The sequence below is a fragment of the Eumetopias jubatus genome, unplaced genomic scaffold, assembly GCF_037043125.1.
Source record: "Eumetopias jubatus isolate StellerSeaLion01/CBP00866 unplaced genomic scaffold, mEumJub1_p1.0 scaffold_7, whole genome shotgun sequence".
Taxonomy (NCBI): domain Eukaryota; kingdom Metazoa; phylum Chordata; class Mammalia; order Carnivora; family Otariidae; genus Eumetopias; species Eumetopias jubatus.
The window spans coordinates 2,207,474-2,229,682 of record NW_028274813.1 but is presented as its reverse complement, the minus strand read 5'-3'; the positions used below and the strand labels follow the sequence as shown (position 1 = coordinate 2,229,682).

Below are 22,209 nucleotides of genomic sequence, written 5' to 3'. Positions count from 1 at the left end.
ACAAGACTCGCAGCCGCCGGTAAGAGACAGCGGTTTATTGTGCACATTCACAGGGCGCAGCGGGGGGCTGCCAGCACCAGAGGCCATCCGCAGGGGCGCTCGTGTTTCATCACCACACCGTGTACAATCAAAGCTTCAAGGTAACTAGCTACAGCAGCGGGTTTATACATAAACTATACACAGGACTCATACATGAAAAATAAAGCCTAAGGGCCTGGATTTTAATGAGAAAAAAACATTTCCAATATCATTTTGGTAGTTGCGAATGGTCTAGTCAAAAAATACTTTTGGTATAGAAAAGTCTGTACGCACAGTTCAAATGAGTCTGGACTGGGCCAAGGTTATTGCATCTTGGCTGGCCCCCGCCCTCCCACGCAGGCACCCCCCCCATCTGCTCCACCCCGGCCCACCTGAGCAGCAAGAGGCTGCAGGGAAGGCAGGGTGCTGGCTGGAGGCTCCTGACTGCCTGTCCCTCGGTATTAATGGCCCTGGTGCCTGGGCTGTGCCGGTTCAGCCCAGCACCACCAGCCTGTATGTACCTACACCAATGCCCGGGACACACGCACCAAGCACCACCACTGATGGAAATTTCCATACGGAGGCCCCTTTGGTAGGGGAAGGAAGAGATGCACGTGGTGAGGGTAGGAAGGGCGGTGGGGTGCCAGGACTTCCAGTGACAAGGCGGGCTTGAGCCGGGGGCACACCTGACTGCGGTTGCAAGTTTTCAGTGTTGGGGTGGGGGTGACATCGAGAACGAGGGACGGCCTTGGGGCCAAGTCAGTAAGAGGGTTTGTCTTCACTGGCAACCAACCAGGGAAATTCTAGGGATTCTTATTGGCAACAGGGACAACTGTTTAGAAAGCTGGATATTTATTTAGATTTACAGTAATTGGCAAAATTCAGTCTTCTTGGAGGCAAAAGTACCTCTCCCAGTTATGGGCAAACTGAAGAAAGGGCCTCACCTAGAAACTGCAGTAATTTCACATTGTGGATGCTGTCTGCTGAAGTGAGCACCATAATAAACCATGTCTAGCTTCAGCTTTCCTGGAGAAACAGCAGAGCGGTGTCTCTGGTGGCTCCTCGGCTGGCAAGCCCGTGCAGTGCTCCAAAGGGAAGATCAGGCTAGCGTTCGCTGTCGGGGTTTGATCCGCGGGTACAACTGGGAAGCAATAGGAGCAGTCAGGACGAGGCCACGGCATGCTGAACGGAAGGGGCGCCCAGGGCCACACAGCTGGCTGCCCTGTCAGGCTGACACTCGGCGGCTACCCACCATCTGGGGTCCCAACTCCCTCTACGAGTTGTACCCCACTGCAGGACAGCCTCTCCTAGCACATGGCACCACCTAGAACCCGTGCTGGTGGCTCTAAGTTCCCCTCTCCGCTCCAGGCCAGCATCTCTGGTTCTCGGCCTGGTTCACTTCGGCAGAACGGAAGCCGCATCCGCCAGCCCTACCAGGCGTGTGGGAGGAGCGCAGAGGCACCTGCTCTGCTGAAGGGCGGAGGGCAGTTACAAACCCGACAGAGGTGGCAACCCGCATGCCCCCCCCCCCAACCCAGAGACATGTCAGGACCACAGAGAGTTGTGATATGGGCTGCTCTCCAAAGCTCCTCCATCAGGGTGCTCGGGGCTCCACAGCAGGCACCCCTGCAGCTCCCACGGTGTGAGTGCGGGACCTGCCAGAGCCTCCTGCCACCTCTGCAAACTCACCCACTCGCAGAGGCGGCGCTGAGGGTGGAGAACGGCCGTCTCCTACCGCCGTCGCCCTGCAGGATCTGCCCCCACGTGGAGCCCCGGGGCGGGGAGAACGGGACGGAACCGCCAGACCGACAAGGCCAACCCCAGAGCAGCGAGCTCGCGGTGCTTACCCCCAGCAGGTTCTTGGGCACGTAGCCCTCCCGGTCCCCAAGGCGAGCCCACCACCACTCGGTCTCACTCTCGTCCTTGCGCCGCAGGATGGTGATGGCATCCCCTTCATGGAAAGACAGCTCATCGCTGTTCTGGGCCTCATAGCCCCACAGAGCGTACACCACTCCTTTGTTCATCACGCCCAGCTTCTCCTGCACCCCTGGGATGGGACAGTAAGCATTTGGTCAGGGGGCCCTGTCCCCACCCTTTCTCTGCCCGGCAGGCGTCACCCGGCTCCTGAAGTGCTGGGGCCGGGGGCAAAGGTGTGCTGCTTGCCGAGGCGCTCCTTAAGGTCAACCTTACAACTGCCACCTGGAACAATTCCCAAAAGTCAACTAGGAAGCCACCTGACTGCTCCTGGGTGTGGGGAGCCCCCAACAGCGGCTGCAGAGCTCCGCGCCCCCGCACCACAGCCACCAAGCAGGCTCCTGCCTGGAGTGACTGCGGGGACCTTGAGAAGAGCCGGGGTGGGGGTGGGGTGCGGGCGATGGCCCCGGCTACTTGGCTACTTCCTGCCGCCCTCCTCCTGGCACGGCTGTCACTGTGACTGTGGCCTCGGGGAGCTTAGGGCCCACTTCCGTTTGTCATGGCGTCCCCAGGGTCAAGGGCAGGGCTGGGCAAAGTTAGGTGTGGTGCAGACGACCCGCAGCTGTTTAACCCCTGGGGCAGAGGTGCTGTTCCAGCTCCCCAAGTCTGATCCCACGCAAGTGCCTTAATTAAACCCCGAACGAGCCTCACCCCTCAAGCGGTGCACTCCTCACTGATGGTCACCACAGGACAGGGATGGGGGGCTCCCTCCCTGGAGCACCCTCGGCTGTGCTTCAAGCCCTGGTGTGCCCCAGAAATGGACAGATGGCTGCCGCCCAGCCCCCTACGCCCCCCAGCTGCTCCACCCGGGGGGGGGGGGGGCGTTGACACAAAGAGAAGTTTGTTTTTGGAGATTTGGCAAGAATCTTTCTGACAACATGGATTTTCAAACATGTTTTTAGGAATGAGCCTAAGGGACAGCGTCACCTCCATTCTGATGAGACCTGGGGTGGGGGGGCTGCTCCCCAAGCAGAAGCAGGCTTCTCCGCGCGCGCGCAGCACCACGCGCACCTCCGCGCCGGGCCCAGGGGAGGGCCCTGCGGCTCGGGCGGCCCGCGCGCCCACGTACCGTACAGGAATTGCGAGCACTGGATGTAGCCTTCCTCCGTCTCCTCACACTTGTCCGCCGCAGTTTCAATGTCACTGATGGTGGAGGCAAAAATGGCGGCGCCGCTCTCCACCAGCTGTTTGCAGAGGTGGACACTGTTGCAAGAGGCGGCGCAGTGCAGCGGTGTCCTGCAACGGAGGGCGGGTGAGCGCATCGCGAGGCACCGCCCAGGCTGGCCAGGGGCCTCCAGGGGCCCCCCGGGCTTCGTGCTTGGTCTTTTTAATGGCCCGGTTTCTCCTCACCCAGTGTCTCAGACTGCACGCGCACTGCTGAACGGGCCGGGGCCCTGAGGGGCCTGAGGAGCACCCCGCAGCGTGCCCCGCGACAGAAACGCACGGCGCGACGCTGCATGTGCCCTCGTGGGGCAGCGGTGGAAGGTGTTACGTGTATTTTCCCATAATTTAAAAGACCCAGATGTTCAAACCCCACAGACAGGTGCCTGAAGTTCACAACAAAATCTACAGGAGACCCAGGGGCCTGCCCAGCAGCAGGAGGGCCCTCCGGGCAGCCACGCAAATGTCCAACTAAAGCAGGACTCTGAGTTTCTTTTCCGTACAAGTCATCCGACCATTTAAAACCAGAGGAAGAGGGGCACCAGGGTGGCTCAGTCGGTTAAGCGTCTGCCTTTGGCTCAGGTCATAATCTTGGGGTCCTGGGACTGAGCCCCACGTCGGGCTCCCTGCTCAGCAGGGAGTCTGCTTCTCCTTCTCTGCCCCCCACAGCTTGTGCTCTCTTTAATAAGTCTTTAAAAAATATATAAAATAAAACCAAACAGTAAAAATCTGCCAAATGCGCAGCCCACACCATTAATAATCAGGTACGTGCAGCAAAGCATGATGAAAGCTGTGCCTTTCCCAAGAGAACCCAGAGAGCTGGTGTGGGCAGCTGGACGAGGCAGCCTTGGGTAAGGTGCTGCGCCAGCCCATGCTTTCCTGCCTCTGCCCCTCCCCAGGTCCTGACGGCTTGGGGACGTCTCCTACCATGGACCGAGTGTCCCGGGGACCCTCACCAGCCATCGCTGTCGGCGGCGTTCACATTGACCCCGAAGTCCAGCAGAAACTTCACGATGTGGTGGTGGCCGGCACAGACGGCGTTGTGTAGGGGGGTGATCCCTTCGTCGTTGGGCTTGCTAGGGTCTTCCACCTAAAGACACAGGGTGCTTGTGAACCCCAGCTCCCAGCACACAGGGCAGCCCTGGCCTGCGGCTGCGGCTCAACTCACCTCATAGATGATCCTTTGCACCAGGTCGAACTCCCCTTCCAGAGAAGCGTCTAGGAGCAGTGCCAGGGGATTGAACCGGACTCTCAGCCCATGTCCCGTCCGCTCTGAGTTCGGTTTCTTCAGGTTGGTCCGTTTGCTCTGCCGGGAAGGAAGCACACTTTTGATTTAAAGGTCATGTGCCAATGCACCCAGCCCTGGTGGGGAGGAGGGACAGGGACGGAAGCTGGGGCTAGTGTGTGCACCCAGCCGTGCGGAGCAGCCCCTGGCATCAAGAGGAATGCCCACTTGCAGGGCCCTGCCAGCGCGCCCTGGGGGAGAGCAGCTCAGGGGCTGGGCCCCGGCTCGTCAGAGCACCCATGGTGGGGAGGGAGGGGGGTGACAATCAAGCTTGGGAGTCAGCAACTCATTTCTGCCAACTACAGCAGACTCCCACTTTCCCCTCTGCTCCAACACTGACCTCCCACCAGAGGGGCCTGTCTAGAAGGTTCCTCTCGTGGCCTGCCCTTCAAATTCCAGCCGCAGCTTCCCTTCCTGGGGGAATCTGACTGGGTCCTCAGAGCTCTGTGGCCCCAGGCACTTCTCCAGAGCCCCATCGGTGTACTGCCATACTCTCCTCCCCTCGGCCTCAGGGGCGGCAGGGACGAGGGCCCGGCAAGCCCCACCGCCCCCAGCACTGTGGCTGATGCAGGCAGGTGCTCTACAAACACTGGCTGGCTGACTAGGAAGCCGTGGCCCTGGTATAGGACGACACCCACCGTAGAGGCTCCTGGTGGGGGCACAGCGGGGGGCAGTGCTGGGGGGGCTTGGTCTTCCCCTGGTGAGGGGGCCTCGGCCCCAGGGCTGGGGACCTGCTCTGTGGATGGGGCTGTGGCCACGTTGTTGTTGTCATCCTCGGCAGGCTCCGCCGTTTGGTGGGTGCTCGGGGGACAGATGAGGCCCTCTGGTTCAGGGGAAGGGAGCTCGTTGTCATTGGCGTCCGAAGATGGGGCAGGCTCAGTGGGGAGCGGGGCCGTGGGCTGGGCAGGGCTGGCCTCTCCCAGGTTCCCGTTGGTGGTGTTTCCATTGTCCATGTCGGCCAGCGTGCCCATGAAGTCCTGTGAGGGGCTGGGCTGGTAGAAAGGGGTGCCCTCCATGCCCCCCGCCAGGGTGTTGAAGCGCTGGTACAGCAGCTTCTGGATGTTGGGCCCGCCGGGGCCCTCGGGCTCCGTGATGGAGCTGCGCTTCTTCAGGGGCCGCGGTGCGTTGGCCAGCTTCCGGCGCAGGGCCTCCAGGTCGGCGTCACTCTGGTAGCGCAGTGGCGAGTGCACGATGGGTGTGAGCTTGGTGGGGCTGAGCGGCCGCGGCAGGCTCTCCACGGTGCCTGTGCCGGTGCCGTCTCCGGGGGGAGCCGGGCTGTCCTGCTCGGGTTCTTTCTCGGTGCTTTCTGAAGGTGGCTGGGGCTGCAACGTGCTTGGGGCCAGCGCCCCGTGAAGAAACGGCAGCGGCGACGGGGATGTTGAGCCGGAGGGCAACACGGGTTTGCCGTACACTGGAGGACACACAGAGGACGGGGGCAATGGAGTCCTGTCATTGCATGGCCGTGGTGCTGAGGCCTACTCTTCGATCCCCCAGGAACCCTTTGATCAAAGACCCCCCACCCTCCCTGCTGACTCCCTTTGGAAGACAGAGTGTCTCTCTCACTGGTTTTTACATTTGGACTTCCAGAGTTTGGGGTTTCTCAAATGGAAAAAAAAAAAAAGGTGGTTGCAGACCCAACCTCCCCACCCCAAACCAACCCTCCTTGTTTTCTGGCCAAGGAGGAAGACACCATCTCTAAATAGCTTCTGATCCTCAGGCTCAGTCTCACGCTGTGGAACATAGGCCGCCTCAGACAGGAAGGCTCTGCCCGCCGACCCAGGAGCTGTCGAGAACGGGGCCAGAGCCCTGCCACAGGGTGAGCAGGGAGCTTCCGTTGGGGCTTTGGGTGGCTGGGCACTCCCAGGAGTCTGGAAGCTGCAGCCCACACCCAAGAATGTGTGAGGAGGCCTGAGCCCAGCTCTGACCCACAGGACCCTGCTGTGCAGGTCACAGTCACTACCTGCCTCGGGATGTATGAGACCAAGCTCTGTTCTCTCACCTGCATCCCCAGGACATGTCGGCTCCTAGGGCTCACTGCCCCTCACCACGCCAGGGCTCTTCTCCCCTGCGGGCACAGGGGTAGGCTACCCCAGCACCAGACACACCCTTGCCTCCCGTCCAGGGGCTTGGCTCAGCCTCTGCCAGGTGACCAGGAGGACCACATCCAGGCAGAGCGCCCCCCCCCAGCCCCCCCAGCCCTTGGAAAGCTTCTGCACACGTTTCCACAAAGCAGGAGAAAAAGAGGAAATTCTGGGAGCTAGGCTTCCCAAGTACCACAGGGAGGCAGGTACTTAGGTAGGAAGGGAGAGCTTCCTATGTGAGCCTGCTGCAAAACCGTTGCTCCATGCATGTCACCTTTTACCCCAATCCCATGCGGACATCTAAGGCCACACTGTACGTAAGAATCAAAGTTTTAATCCTAAATAGTGTGTGGTCCACATGTAAGCCTACAGGTTGGCATTTTAAGCAAAAGTATAATTTGTTAGCCCCAAGACAAGAATACAAACCCACCGTACCTGCTTTAACAGACTTATTTAAGGTGCTGTGCACTGCTGGCTGGTAATTCTTAGGAGGTGCGGCTTGCTGGAGGTACATGGAGTATATGGAACTTGAATTCACTGTCTGGGGTCCTTTCCTGGGGGACTGTGGCCTTGACCCTTTATCAGCTAGAAAGGGCCTAATGGCCACAGTGAGCGGGAGTTCAGGTTTGCTGTCTCCAGCTGGGAATGCAGGTGGCCCTGCTGGCGGGTACGTGGGACTTGGCGGCACAGAAATCCTCTGCTGAATCTGCTGTGAGGAACCTGGCGGGTGGCTGCTGGCCGCGGGGGGCAGCGGGGTGGGTTTCTGCCGACTGGGCAGGCCGGTGCTGGGCCTGGGCAAGCTGCCTTCCTTCCTCCTCTCCAGGGAGTTTGTGGAGCCCGGGCCTGCAGGCGCAGGACTTGGGTATGTGCCGTAGCTCGGAGGCAGCTGCTTGCCGACACCAGGGATAGGGGGTGGCACTTTACCCATCTCCACGCCCTAAATTTAGATGTTAAGAAGAAAAAGTCACCCTTTGAAAAGTTAAGCATATCTCTATCCATAGTCACAAGAGAATACAAAGCAGGACTTGTAATCCTTCCAATCAGCATGTGACCAGGCACAGGACACGCTGTAGGAATCAAAGGTGGCAGGCCTGATGCCCATCGGCAACAGATCAACTCTGACACATTTACACTGGCATGCCGCTCGGGGTCCATGAACGTCTCCAGACTTGGTCATATTTAGACACTCACAGGATGAATTTGCCTCATGACACCTCTCATCCCTTACATGAAAATGAAGGCTCAACAGTGACATAGTGAGGATCTTGTTGGTGTTTTGTGATAAAGACAAATGGCCTACCAGCTTCTCCGTGGCTCCTAAAGTTGACAAGGGCGTCGGCTGGCTGGAGACGGTCCCCTGCTTGAGAGGACCCTCCATGCTTGAGTCCTTCCAGTCCACACCGGTGGGCTTCACTGAAGAGCTGGAATTTTGTTTCAATGTCGGCCAGTTTCCATCATTGGCTTGAAAAGAGCACAGAATGTGAGTAAAATGTTCCCTGAAATTAGTTGAACCAACCTAAGAATAACTTCTTGTGAGAAGCAAAGATGACCTTCTGGGAGATCACATCGGCTGGGGGGCTCCACGAACCAGGAGGCCGACTACCCCCTCCCCACACACAGGCCAGCACCCGGCAAGCCCGAGAGTGGCGTGGGCTGGCAAGGCATCGCTCTCACATGTACGGAGACTCGAGGACTGTGCACGGCGCTGCTGCGACCCAGGCGAGGGGCCAGGGGACCATGGAAACCTTCCTGGGCCCCCATCTAAATACAGGTCAAATCCACTACATCAACACCAATAAATAAAATAAGCACCGGCACTTAACTTTTCAAACATAACACCAATTACATACAGCAATTAAAAAAATCTGTCTTTTGACTTCATAACAGGTTTGACCTATACTATTTGCACAGTAAAAGAAAAATTTGACTTTAATCTGTTAGAATAAGTCAAGATCACAAGAGGCCAGTACAAGTTCCCACTGATTGGAGTAGCAAGCTATCATTCTTGTTACAGTGATTAGAAAGCTAGTCGAACCCATGTTTTTAGGAAAGCCACTGAAAAGATGTTTTGTTTTTTAAACAATGCATTTTCCAAACTGAGAAAGGGTGTAGAAGCAATCCCTCCTAGCAGTCACTGTGACATAAATAAGTTACAGCTCTGCAGGGGTCGGGTTATAGCCTCTGACTCAGGCTCCCTCTCCTCCCCACCACAGACACCAGTGCGGGACGGGACCCAAGTAGGGCAGACCCCCTTATCGGCCACATGAATGGAACAGAAATCAGAAGGGACTGTTTGGGGCCCTTCTGACAGGAACAGCACCTCCCCTTTCCTCACTCCACCAGCCAGCATGAACAGGTGGGGAGACCGGAGAAGCAGCAGGGAAATCACTCTTCCTCAGGACAATAACGCTTGCGAAAAGAGCTGTGACCCGTGAGACAGGGGGAGTAAATGCTCACATGTGCTCTGAGCACAAGTGCAGAAGGTGCCTCTTGTGCAATGAGGGGGGCAGAGCCTCAGGGCACCCTGTGGGGCCCTGTCAGAGGAAGCCCCCTCCGGCTCCAGGCTGCAGGGTCCAGGACGGTTCCAGCCAGGCTGCAAGGGTGCTGGTGAGGCATTCCAAGGCCCCGGTCCAAACCACCACCTTGCTCTGCGTGACCGGTCAGCCTCTTCCAGGCATGTGCCTTCATGTCCCCTTGGTTGTACCTTAGGTGTGAGGGGTATGTGTGGGCCAGAAGCACACACAAGTTCACCAAGGATACATGGCGGTGGCCACACTGGGCTGATGGGGAAACAAACAGCACCCCGTCAGACTCAGGAGGGAGGCAGGGGCCGGCCCCAGGGGTCTCAAGGAGTGTGGTCAGCCAGCTGCTCCTTAAATTCACAGCGACGGGAGGTTTTATGGAAATCAGCCACAAAGGGACTGAAGACGGAACTGGGAATTTCCTTCTTCAGGATGAAGCAGGGGGTGCAGAAGGAAGATCATTTATTTTCGTTATAAAGAATTATAAAGGGACAGTAATCTTCAAGTATGATGGGAGGTTCTTGTATAGAAGCTAAATCTAAAGTCTTTAATGAACTCAGAAAATCATCTTAATTTCTCAAAAACAAAACCAAAAATCCCTTGCTGTGCCCGCATCTGTCAAACTCTTCCTGAGGAGGAGCTGGTGTGTGTGGCCCAGCCCAAACTTCACACCTGTCTGTTGAAGGAAGTGTGGCATTTTTTTCAAGCCTAGATGGGATAAGCAGACCTTTGTCAGTTTGGAAAACAAATGATTGTTGGGTTAGCAGTATCAGAGAGGGCCAGAGCGCCCCACCGGGCCTGCCAGCCAACATACGGTTTGCAAACGGGTTTGCAGAGTGCCCTGAGGAGCTGCAGTCAGGCCCGACGTCAAGGTCTGACACTGTCCACAAGCTGGTCACTTTGGGCTTCCCACGGCCATCTGTGTGACACGGAACCAGAGGTTCAGTCGACAGTGTGAGTCAGAGTCCCCGCGGGGAGATTTCTCCTCCCAGCTCCAGGCCGGGGCCAAGATTCTGTCCCCAGTGTGGGGGACACAGCTTGCTTGTGTCCAGTCACCTTGCACGGCGTGTAAAGACCTAGGCTGCGGCTGAACTTCTGCAGGACACATTCTCCAGGTCCTGTAAGGGTGTCTTCTCCTGGCGACCCCTGTGAGGCGGCCCAGCACACACCCACAGAGAAGAGGGGAGATGTCCTTGGCCCAGGAAGTGTTTGAAGTGAAGTCAGCAGAGAAGGACTGGCTGTGCTAATTACCTGCCACTGGAAACAGACAAGTATCTACTCCCACTGTAGGGTGGTTCAAACTATAAAAAACAGCTTCCCTAAGAAAGCTGCCCTTGGAGATTCGCACCAAGCACACGCTCTGGGTGGCTGCCGCGACATGCTGCAGGGAGAGCAGAGTCCGGGTGTGTGGCCTATCCTGCCTGGGTCAGAACCAACTCCACACCCCCCAGCAGGCGTGGCAGACCTGCTGCTGCTCAGACCAGGTGCCGGGCAAGAGCCCACGAGCAAACAGAAGCCTGCACAGATCTATCACCAGTCCTGACATTTGCCCTCAGCACAGCCCAGTTCAGTGTCCTAAGGGAAGGAATGCCGTCCTGTCAGTACTGCGCTCTGGGATTCCGTGTGCTGTGGGGAAATGCGGTAGCCCAGCATCAAGAAAGTCTTACTGCAAAGAAGCGCTGCCTTCTCAATGTTTAGAAAACAGCCGCCTTCTTCTGGGAAAGGAGAGCAGACTCTCGCTGGAGAGCCTGACCTGCCCTTGGTCGGGAAGCATCCCATCAGGAGAGCTACAGGCCAGCACGGTGCTGACCACACCACACGGTTCGGCGCGGCCAAGGGCCACCGCCACAGTCTATCGACCTGTGCATCGATTAGGACCAGCCAAGTGGGGAAAGGGAAGACCGGCCCTCATGCACTGTGTAGGGACAGGCCGCCCCTCTGCGGGGCGCGCAGCTGTGCCCGGGGGGGGGGGGGGCAGCAGGCTCAATTCCCCCCCGGATAAACAAAACCCATGGCATGAGAGGATCCGGTCTTAAGTAACCCGTGTTTTGAAAAGCCACATAGTAAAGACGTTCAGCTCAACAAAGAGAATCTGTCCTCAATTTAGGGTCATATTATTACTGTGGTGGCACCCATCTCCCAAACTGGCCAGGAGACAAAGTGCCTTGGGGGAGACAGAGGGTGGGCAGAGCCCGGGGTGCTGTGGGGGCCTCCTCCGAGGCTGCTGACCTCCATGGCTCTCCCCCAAGACGAGGACCCGGGCCACTCACCAGATTTGGATCTTCCATGGGCAGCACTCGAGGCAATAGTAAGAGACTGGGGCTTTATGGGGTCCCCTGAGACAGAGTAGCTGCTGGCGCTGGGCACCTGGATGTAAGGCCCCACCGCAGCAACCCTGCCAGGGGTGCTCAGCGGCGATTGCGGGGACGATGTGCCATTCACACGGCTTAGCTAGAGAACGGGAAGAAACGAGAGTTAAGGTTCTAAATGAAAAGAAATCACAAGCCTAGTGTGACAGTCTGCTCTCATGTGAGCCACTCGCTAGATTATGTGCTCTTAAGAAGCTCCATCATCCTGAAAAATCAGTATCTAGAAAGGGCAAGCGTTAAAAGAAAGGTCACAACCCAGAGTCCCGTATGAGTGATTCTCTCTTTGCCATCTCGTACCCATCTGTGAGTGAGGAGAGACAGGAGCTGACGGCAGAACCGAACAGCTTCCCGGGACACCTCCACGGAGCCCTCTTTCCTAGGGGATGCGCTCCCTCCCCTAGGTGGGCAGAGGCATTGGTCAAAGCCTGGGCTCTGAGCCTGGCTTCAAATCCTGCTTTGCCACTTACTCACTGTGCTGCCCTGGGCAAGTTCAAGTGACTTAGCCTCTCTAAACCTCTGTGCCCGTGTCTGGAAAGTCATGATATGGCTTCTTGTAAGGACTGAACAAGCCATGCTGGCTCTGGTCAGCCCTGAAGACAGCTCTGCTGTCCTCAGCAAGGACACCACGCTACGGCCAATGACAGTGATCACCTGATGCTGCCTAACACGAGGGTCCATAACAGGGATCTAATTGGAGATTCACTGACACCTTAGGGGCCCTGAGATAGGCTGTGAGAGATCCATAACCTCTTATAATTGTTTGCAGAATTCTGCATACATGAGCGTGTATCATTTTGGGGACAGGGTCCAGAACTTTCACAACTGCCCACCTGTGTGTGCCCACCTACAGGTGCCTAGGGCCTTTAGGTGGAGACACATCTATGCAGAGGCACCAATTTCTTCAAGAAGACCACCTGAAGTATCAGGTGGAAGGCAAGAAGTAACATTCATCCAGCTATCTGTGATGCTTCACTTTGTGTGTCAACTTGGTGAGGCATGGTACCCAGATATTTGGTCAAACGTGTCTGGATGCTGCCATGAAGGTATGTTTTAGATGACACTGACATTTAAATCAACACTCTGAATGAAGCAGATCACCCTCCATAATGCAGGCAGGCTGCATGCAATCGGTCGAAGGACTTGAGACACAAAGACTGAGGTGCTTGGCCAAAGAGGGTACTGGGCCTGTAGATGACCTGCCGACGGGAGCAGTGGCATCTACAGGCCCCCGTGTGTCCAGGCCGCAGATTTCAGGTGTGCAGCCTCCACAATCATGCAAGCCCGTCACTTCAAGTCAATCTATGCATCGGTCACTCACTCTCCATATATCCCCTCGTTCTATTTCCCCAGAGAGCCCGACTGACAGAGCACAACTAAAGAGTGCTGGGTGAGCAAGCGTGGAGAGCACGTACACTTCCTCTCCCACGGTCTCCGTGTTGCTCATTGAGAGAAAAAAGGAAAACGATTATTTGAAAACACAGAGTTATCCAGATTAGCCACTGACCCTCTGGTTAAAAACAAGAATAGACCGATTTGTAAATAAGAGCTTTCACCTGCCACCACCGATGACATTCAAGTAAGGGGCAATCGCCCCCTAACCGCCCCCTCCACCCCAGCCAAGCCCCAGATGCCCACACTCGCCTCCTGAGAGCTGCCTTCAGTACAGCAGCAGCTGACAAGAGGCCACTTGTCACACTGTGAAAGCACTAATTACGGAGAGTGGATGAGGGCACTTGGGGAGCAGCGTCGTGGTGAGCTGATGGCCCGCTCTTTTCACTCCAGCTCCGCATGCGGGCACTGCTTCCTTCAAACCCTGACGCCACCCATGGAAGGCAGGCCAGGTGCGACATCCAGCCAGACTCGGTGCACAGGGGTCCCTTCTCCCACAGGCTCTCGGGATGCTTGTGCTCAGTGAAGTGCCAAGAGCAAGGGCAGGACTCGGGGGCACCCGGCCTGGCAAGGGGGTTGGGGAAAGGGGCTATAGGCCCTGGGACATGCGTATTCTACCGAAGCTTCAAAAGGAGCAAGGTAATGACCCGGGAAGATACCCATGTTGCAGTTAGAACAAAAGATGAGGAGAACAGTGTGAATGAATGGTATCGTTCTTACAATTCCATTTTCAATGAAAAATTAAATACCTTGTTGTCTGTATTAAGCAAAAGACTGGAATCATTAAAACTATCATCCTTGGAGAATGAGAACAGGGTGGAAGGGACTTTCATACTTTCCTTCAAGTATTTCTGTACTGTTTCAATTTTCCAGAGTATTTATTACCTTTGAAAGTCAAAATACCAAATAAAGGTTTTTAAAAAGCACTAACCCTCAGTTTATTTCTGCTGATTAAGAGTGTTTCATGGTTTGTCTCCCTCTCTGGTTTTGTCTTGTTTCATTTTCTTCTTCTCTTCCTCTATGATCCTGTCTTGTTTCTTATATTCCCCATTATCAGTGAGATCTTATGATAACTGTCTTTCTCTGATCGACTTATTTTGCTTAACAAACTGAGGGTTGCTGGAGGGGAGGGGGATGGAGGGATGAGGTAACTGGGTGATGGACATTGGGGAGAGTACATGTTGTAATGAGCACTGGGTATTATATAAGACTGATGAATCACAGACCTGCACCCCGAAACAAATAATACATGTTAGTTAACTGAATTTAAATTAAAAAAAAAAAAGCACTAACCCTTTACATGGCACTTTGCTTGAAAGTTTACAAAGCCCCTCCACATGCGTTATCCTAAGAATCCACATGATGACTGTTGGGGCAGACAGGACATACCAGTTGACAGCAAGGACACGCGTCTACACACAGGTCAGGGAACGTGCCCACGTGGCACAGTTTACAGTGGCAGAGTGGGACCAAGCCGGGTGCCGCAACGCCAGAGCCAGAGCCTTCCCCAGGGAGGGGACAGAACTGCACGGGGGGTGGGGGGTGGTCAGGGAACACCAGCTGTAGCTGCGGACAGGGATGGTTTGCCTTCCATCCACCAGGAAACAAATGTGGCTTTGGAAAGACAGTTTTTTTGCTACTGTCATTTTTTTATGATTTTTACGGTTTATGGCCAGTGTATGTTTCATCAGCTGTGGCAAATGGAGGGAGCAAAATGCCATTATAGTGAAGCTGTGCAATTGCGCGCTGAATCATTTTTAGTTTATCTCACACAAGTATTTTCTTTCTCACATGCCTGAATTTTCTTCCCATAGAGACGTTCACGCAGCTCACTGATCCGCTTGTCCATCACGGCCACCTCCATGTTGCGTTTATTCAAGAGTTCCTTCTGCTGCTGGAGCTTTGAAGTCTGTTCCTGGTTAAGCTGGTTACGAATCTGCAAATTAAAAACTACAACTTTTATGATTTGCATTAAACAGTCAAATGCTCTTTTCCAGGGAAAGTAAAAAAAAGAAAAGTAACATCAAGTACTCATGTGTTTATATATATGCATTGCTACCCATCCACTGAATGAATAGTTTACAGGTACAGCATGGATGAGGCCGGAACAGAACCCTACGTCTGCAAACACACACATTCTTCGGAGCACCCAGAGCAACTGTGCGAGTGATGACTGCGAGAGACCACGACTATGGCCCCTGGGAATGGTGTGTCGCAGACATCCACCCGGAGCACGTCCTCTAGGGACTCAAGCACACATGTCCACCCCACACAGTCCACTGAATGAACACCTTATGTGGGGACAGCCAGAAACTCACGAAGGATGGTCTCGCTCGCCCACCAGAACGTATGGATATCATTCTAGTGGACAGTAGCCAGCACTTAAAAAAAATGAACCACAAAAGGCATCAGTGTGCATCGTACACACAAGGTTAAGTCTTGTTAGGCTCTCCCAGGTGCACACGTGTGCTAGGAACACACACTTGCATGCGTGCACCAGACAGGAGGCAACATGCACTGTGAGGTCTAGACTACAGTCAGAAAGCCTGGGTATGGGTATATATGGGTAAATATACCACATTCATCACCCAAATATCCTTAAAAACTCTGCACTTTTAACAATTGCTTAAAGTGTACAAGAAGTCATAAGTTCTTATATTTTATTTCTATGCATGAACAGCAACAAAAGCAATTTTATTTTCTGTAATTAAATATTTTCATTTCATAAAATGATATAAAAATATTTCTAGCAAGTGCTAATAGAACTGCAAAACTTGCTTCTGGCTTGAAAATTCACCTGATGAATGGTAACTTCTGAGAAATGGAAATCTTGAGGACTGTTCTGGACTGAATGTTTGTGTCTTCCCTAAAATCCGTATGTTGCCCTAACCTTTAAGGTGCTGGTATCGGGAGGTGGGGCCTTTGGGGTGATTAGGCTGAGACGAGGTACTGAGAGTGGGGCCCTCATGATGGGGTTAGTGCCCTTGTAAGAAGGAGAGAGACCGAGCTGTGGGGACACAGCAAGAAGCCAGAAAGCAGACTCTCACCACGAACCCAGTCTTGGGACTCCCAGCCCCTGGAGCTGTGAGAAGACATCTGTGCTTCAGTCTCCCGGGCTGTGGAGGTCTGTCAGAGCAGCCCCAGCTGAGTGGAACAGAGGATGTAACAACAGGCCTCTAGCTCATCAAAACACGGTGTACACAGAAACCCTGAATATCATCTAAAGCTTAATTTTTTCCTAGTTCATTACATTGCCAATTAGATTCTGTACTGAATTTCTATACCCAAAACATGCTAGGTGAAAGATGCCAGTCACAAAAAAAATGACATATTGCAAGATTTGCTCATATGAAATTTCCAGAATAGGCAAATCCAGAGAGACAGAAAGTTCATGGTTGCTTAGGGGTGGGGGTGTGGGGTGATGGCAAAGAGGCACGTGGCTTCTTTTGGGGGTGAAGATGTTCTAAAGTTAATCGTGGTGGTGGATGCACAACTCTGTGAAGACACTAAAAACCATTTAATTGTACATGGTATATGGATAAATTGTATGTTATATGAATTATATCTCAAAACTGTTTTAAAAATTCTTTGGACTGAGTACAGTTTGTGCCTACTATTACCCTAGGATCCATTCACTTGTTTCCAGTTTCCGAGGCTTCTGCCCACGCTGGGAAGAAACCCTGAGAGATGTTTTAACGTCACCGCTCCCCAGACCCAGCGAGTCACCTGTAGCTCTTGGCACAGTCTCTTCAACTCTGCCGCTGCCGGTCCCGCCAGCTTGCCGCTGTACGACTGGAGCCCGCTCAGCTTGCCTCTCTTTAAATCTTCCAGTTGCTGACTGAGCTGATCAACTCGTAAAATCGCAGTCTGTACTTCTTGCTTCTTTTCCTGGAACATGGCGCTGAACCTTTCTATTTCAGCAGCTATAATTTCCCAGCAATAAAGAAAAAAACATCATTTAGTTGATACTCTTTTTTCCGGTGTTTTGTTGTTATTTTGGCTTTGTGATTTCGTCTTCATTTCTATTCATTCAACTCGGCTCTAACATCAACTAGTGTCAGACCTTGGGGGGAGAACTGTGACACACATAACCCAACACACTTTTCAACAAGCCTCTGGAACATATGATATGACGGCCCACACGGCAAACTCTATGTGCACTAACTACTGAATACTGTTTTGTTAGGGCAACCCGTCCAAAGGTTAGCTTGGCCAGGCCACTTAGGAATCTCGGGGCACCCACAGAGCAAAGGCTTTGTAAGGGCAGGAATCCAAGTCTGTCTTGCTTGTCAACAGAACACAAAGTAGGCTCTAACTGAATTGATAATAAAACAACAAAGAATCCACACAAAACTAAAAAGTGAGCATTTGTATGGTTTATCTTACTACCCAGATGAAGTTTAAGCTGTTCAATTAAAACAGACCCTCATAATGAGCACAGTCTTGTGGCCCTGCAGCCCCAGTCCAGAGCGCAGCTAATAAATTACAGATGTAACCAAGGACCTTCCCAGACCATTTAACCTAACTGACCCCGTCCTTTTAGGTGCAGGTAACAGAGCAAAACTTCAGTGCACTTCCTATAGCAAGATCTGACACGGGTCTGTGTGAAAGTGTCCGGAGCTGGACTCTTTCATTTTATCCACGCCCGAGTGTGGGTGCTGAGCAAGGCCGCGCAAGCGTACACAGATTGCCGTTCATAATTTTGCTGTAGTCTACTTGTCCTCTCATGGCACGAATTTTCTTCAGCTTATTTTCCTGGGCTTCAACTCGTTCTTTCAATTTCTGAAGCTTCTCATTCTCAGAAATAGACTGCTGCTGGCGGCGTTCCTGCTGCTTTAGGAAATGTAAACGCTGCTCCTAGCAAAAGAGGGAAACAGGCAACGGCGAGAACTGAAGCACATTATCACGGTCACACATGAAAAAGGTTTGGGTGGCTCCCACAGGATCACCCGTCTTAATGAATATTAGAGAAATGCTCGCGCCATCTTGCCAACACCAGCCCACACAGAACTGACATTACTGGGCACACACCGGTGAGCGGTGGTCAGAGTCTGAAGATGCTTCACAGTGCTCACCATAAGACGTTTCCAGGTGCATTTTACTATGCACAGTGACCTACACTGCTCGGTTAATACAGACGCTTCCTCAGAACATCTCCCAGCAGGAGAACGTCAAGCCTGCGCATCCCATGCGCTCACGCAATCTCCTCTCTTTCCTGTCTGGGAAGCCACGTCCAGTCCTCGTTTCCCACTGTCAGGTCAACATTTCCTGCTGCCACAAAGCAGCTTCCCAAAGTCCCCTAGTTACTTTTTTTTTTTTTTCCAATGCCCCTAGTTACCTCTTACAGGAAATGGGCACTGATGAGCAGAGGGTCTTATATCGAAAACAGACAAGGTGATCGGTAAGGAAATAAACCTTTAATTTGCTAAGTTAACAATGGACAGTCAAGAAGTGCTTGTTTCCTTTAGGGATAGGTTCTTCAAAATTAATGAAACATTCTATAGTCAAATAGGAACCGGACAGTCCTAAAATAAAAATATGTGCAATACTCTTCAATAGTCTTTTCCCTATTTCCTTACAAAGACACATTTTGAGGGTAACAGTTGACATGAAATACTCATGGTCCTACACGTATGCATAAAATAGACCTAAGTAAGGAGGAGACTAAATGTGATGATGCAGGAGTCACATGCTGCATTCTAAAGTCAGGAAACATGTACTTGAATATGTAAAGCACACACCTGTGTTAGCATTAACTTGTAATTTACACTGCTGAAAATACCCAAGAATCTTTTTATTAGTAATACTCTTGGATCAATATTTGGAAAGGAAATAAAAAGCTGAACTAGAAAATGCTATAATTGCATAATACTATGTACATTTCATCTTAGAAATCTCATTAATGGGATGAAATACTTCCCAATTACTTAACTCTTGTTTTTTATTCTTGTAAATCCAATAAACTTTGCAAGACAACTTCTAAAAACAAGTCCAATTTATGCTTTTACATACCCACAAAGTGGTGGCTAGTACAATGAATTATATGGCCACTTGGTAAGTGAGAAAAGTGGGGTTGGACATTTGGCTATTGGGTCAATCTCTCTATGAGAAAGCAACAAGAACCCAGGCAGAAATGTTTACATGTTCTCTTTATGTCACAGTTTTTCATAGCAGTTTCAGAACATTTGAGATCATTACAACATGAATATTCTCCAGCACGCATGAGTGATAGGTCTGACAAGAAAGATTTCAAATCTTCTTACAGCATTTCAATGACAAACGCAGAACTCGGTGTATATAAAAAGTATTAACTGCCCGGCATCGTAAGAAACCAAACAAACTCTGTGTAGAGTAGCACAAAGGGAAGCCTGGATAACCAACCATCATTGTCCTAGGGGCCCATGACCAGTGCCTTCATCCAAATTTTATCTCCAGTTGGTGAACGAAAGGTCAACCATTTCCTATTCTGGGGTGTCTGAATGTGCATGTGAAGGGTCTTGCTCTGACCCCTTCCCAACTTTAAGAAGCTATGGTATTCATTTACCAGAAAGACATCGTGTTCAACACTTCCCATGACATGGTCCTACTTACAAGTGGTACTCATGAATGCAGTAACTCCAATCTAAAATAACCATTAAAGAACACCCTTTTTGAACACTTTCCCACCTCTGCTTTTATAACTCACCTTGGCAACCAACATTTGCTGCTGATTTTCAATTTGCTGTTGCTGCCTAGCTGCCATATCCTGGAGCTCAGAGAGGGTAAGTTCTACACGTGGATTTCCAACCTACAGGGAACAAAACACACTCAGGCTGCAATGGAGTTTTATCTGTGTATCTGCACAATCGTTTTTCTCTAGTGTCAGAACACATACACATCAGGATCTTAAAATAGCTTCTTTTCTAGAAGTTAGGCTAATACAAATTAATGGTTTGTACAGAAGAACTTTTCTTACTTGTTGACAGCTTTTATTAAATAAAAGCTTTTTAAATATACCACATACTATGTTAAAAAGGGACCCAAGTTGTGGGAATTCAAACTGCTGCAGCCACTGTGGAAAACAGTATGGAGTTTCCTCAAAAAATTAAAAATAGAATTACCACTGGGGTGCCTGGATGGCTCAGGGAGTTAAGTGTCCAACTCTTGACTTCCACTCAGGTCATGATCTCAAGGTTGTGAGATCGAGCCTTGCATCAGGCTCTGTGCTAAGTGTGGAGCCTGCTTAAGATTCTCCCTCTCCGGCAATCCCTCTGGGTCCCCTCTCTCCTTGAGAGCTCTGTACTATCACTTTGCTACCGCTCAATAAGCCTTGCTTTGCTGCCCACCAAAAAAATAAATAAAAAATAAAAAGATTTTCCCTCTCCCTCTCCCTGGCCCCATCTTGCGCTCTTTCTAAAAAAAATAAAAAATAAAAACAGAATTACCAAACAATAAAAATAAATAAATAAAAATTAAAAAAAAACAGAATTATGATCCAGTAATTCTGCTACTGGGTATTTACCCAAAGAATATGAAAACACTAATTCAAAAAGATAAATTGACCATGTTTATAGCAGCATTATTTACAATAGCCAAGATACAGAAATGGTCCAAATGTCCACTGATAGATGAACGCATAAAGATGATGTAGTAACACATAATGGAATATTACTCAGCCATAAAAAAGAATGAAACCTTGCCATTTGCAACAACATGGATGGAGCTAGAGCACACAATGCTAAGTAAAATAAGTCAGAGAAAGACAAATATCATATGATTTCACTCATACGTGGAGTTTAAGAAACAAAAGAGCAAAGAAAAAAAAGAGACAAACCAAAAAACAGACTCTTAGCTCTAGAGAATAAACTGGTGGTCCCCAGAGCGGAGAGGGTAAACGGTGATGGGGACCCAGGGTACACTTATTCTGATGAGCACGGGGTTGCAGACAGAATTGTTGAGTCCCTATATCATATACCTGAAACTGATAGAACACCGAATGTTAACTATACTGGATTTTTTAAAAAAAGGGACCCAACTTTAAGCTAACTTTTGCAAATGTGTATTAAAAATGACATTCCTGGGGCGCCCGGGAGGCTCGGTCGTTAAGGGTCTGCCTTCGGCTCGGGTCATGATCCCGGGGTCCTGGGCTTGAGCCCCGCATCGGGCTCCCTGCTCTCCCTCTGCCTCTCTCACTCCCTCTGCTTGTGTTCCCTCTCTCTCTGTCTCTCTGTCAAATAAATAAATAAGATCTTTTAAAAAAAATAAATAAAAATGACATTCCTCTTTTCGGACTGGTTATTTAAGGGTATATTTGAATAAATGGGGATGTCCAATGATTTGAGGATACACAACCTAAAAAGTGTGTAGGTGACACCTGAGGACAAATGTCGTCTTCACTGCCACCTGGTCTTGAGAAGCTGAAATATATAGAAGATTCTAAAAATACAAATACCTCATTAAAAACACCATATATATGGCCTAAACCAAGGATTGACCCGTTATCGACAGAATTATACCTGTAAAACGAGTACAAAAGAGTAAGATCTAGAGGAGTGGCAACTGATGGAACTGGAAGGCATGTCCCTGTCCTCTGTTAACGATGACAATAACATCAGGCGTTTTGATTGTGCTTATCATGTGCCGTGTGCTGGACTAGGTACCTTCCGTTAGTGAACCCATCTGAGCCTCACAGGGACACTCGCAGGTCAGCACTACTGTACCCCCATCCGAGACATGAGAAAACAAGAGAAGTCCACACAGTCTGCCACAGATCACAGATCACAGATCACAGCCCACGTGGCAAAGCAGGACACAGAGTCCTTGTTTTCCACCCACAGTGTGACATGCTCCTCTTTACTGCACACACTACCTGCGGGTAACTACTCGTGTTACACGGCCTGTATGACCCAGTCCTTCTAACTCATCTGTGTGGAGACCGGAAGAGCCCTACGCTGGGTGAGGCATCGTGGGGGAAAGGTGAAGGGACACGCGTAGGGCACAGAACTAGGAGGGAGCAGGGCTGCGATGCCAGGCACGCGTGTCTTCCTCCAGGCCCTCCCCAGACCACTCTTTACCTCCAGGTTCATCTGTACTCTTAGGAACTCTTTCACCTTCCATTCTTTTGTGACCTCTGTTCCGCCGGCTCCAGGCTTCCCCATATCTTAAGATGTTCAAGCACATTCTTGAAAAATGGAACCAGGATTTGTTCAACAATCTCAACTGGAACCCCCACCCTGTTTCCTGAGGAAACAATATGCAGCAAGCCCCTTTTCAAAACTAGACACTGTGAACTGCCAAATACAGAAACTTCCATTGAAAAGAAATTTGTTTATTCTACGAAAAAAAAAATGCCTGACAGAACCATCAAAGTGCCCGAACTTTGTTTTAACTCTAATAAAGGGTTCCTAATTTCCACCTACTGGATTTTCTGA

At 51.4% G+C, this 22,209-nt stretch overlaps 1 protein-coding gene across 4 annotated transcripts in view; it reads right to left on the bottom strand.

The window, feature by feature from the left end:
• Positions 1-379: 379 nt before the first annotated feature.
• PPP1R13B (protein phosphatase 1 regulatory subunit 13B) overlaps positions 380-22,209 on the bottom strand; it is an 89,296-nt gene continuing 67,466 nt past the window's right edge. Inside the window, exons 5-18 of one of the 4 annotated variants that reach the window (XM_088024427.1) lie at positions 19,485-19,586; positions 17,482-17,656; positions 16,526-16,722; positions 14,595-14,735; positions 11,312-11,492; positions 9,856-9,960; positions 7,820-7,980; positions 6,955-7,456; positions 5,077-5,849; positions 4,322-4,459; positions 4,110-4,243; positions 3,062-3,228; positions 1,866-2,065; positions 380-1,159 (exon numbers count right to left, since the gene is read on the bottom strand). In XM_088024427.1, the coding sequence (XP_087880553.1) occupies positions 1,118-1,159; positions 1,866-2,065; positions 3,062-3,228; positions 4,110-4,243; positions 4,322-4,459; positions 5,077-5,849; positions 6,955-7,456; positions 7,820-7,980; positions 9,856-9,960; positions 11,312-11,492; positions 14,595-14,735; positions 16,526-16,722; positions 17,482-17,656; positions 19,485-19,586 (3,018 nt within the window). In that variant the 3' untranslated portion in view covers positions 380-1,117. The remainder of the gene's footprint in view (positions 1,160-1,865; positions 2,066-3,061; positions 3,229-4,109; positions 4,244-4,321; positions 4,460-5,076; positions 5,850-6,954; positions 7,457-7,819; positions 7,981-9,855; positions 9,961-11,311; positions 11,493-14,594; positions 14,736-16,525; positions 16,723-17,481; positions 17,657-19,484; positions 19,587-22,209) is intronic. The other 3 variants (XM_028101363.2, XM_028101372.2, XM_028101369.2) reach the window with 3 other exon arrangements.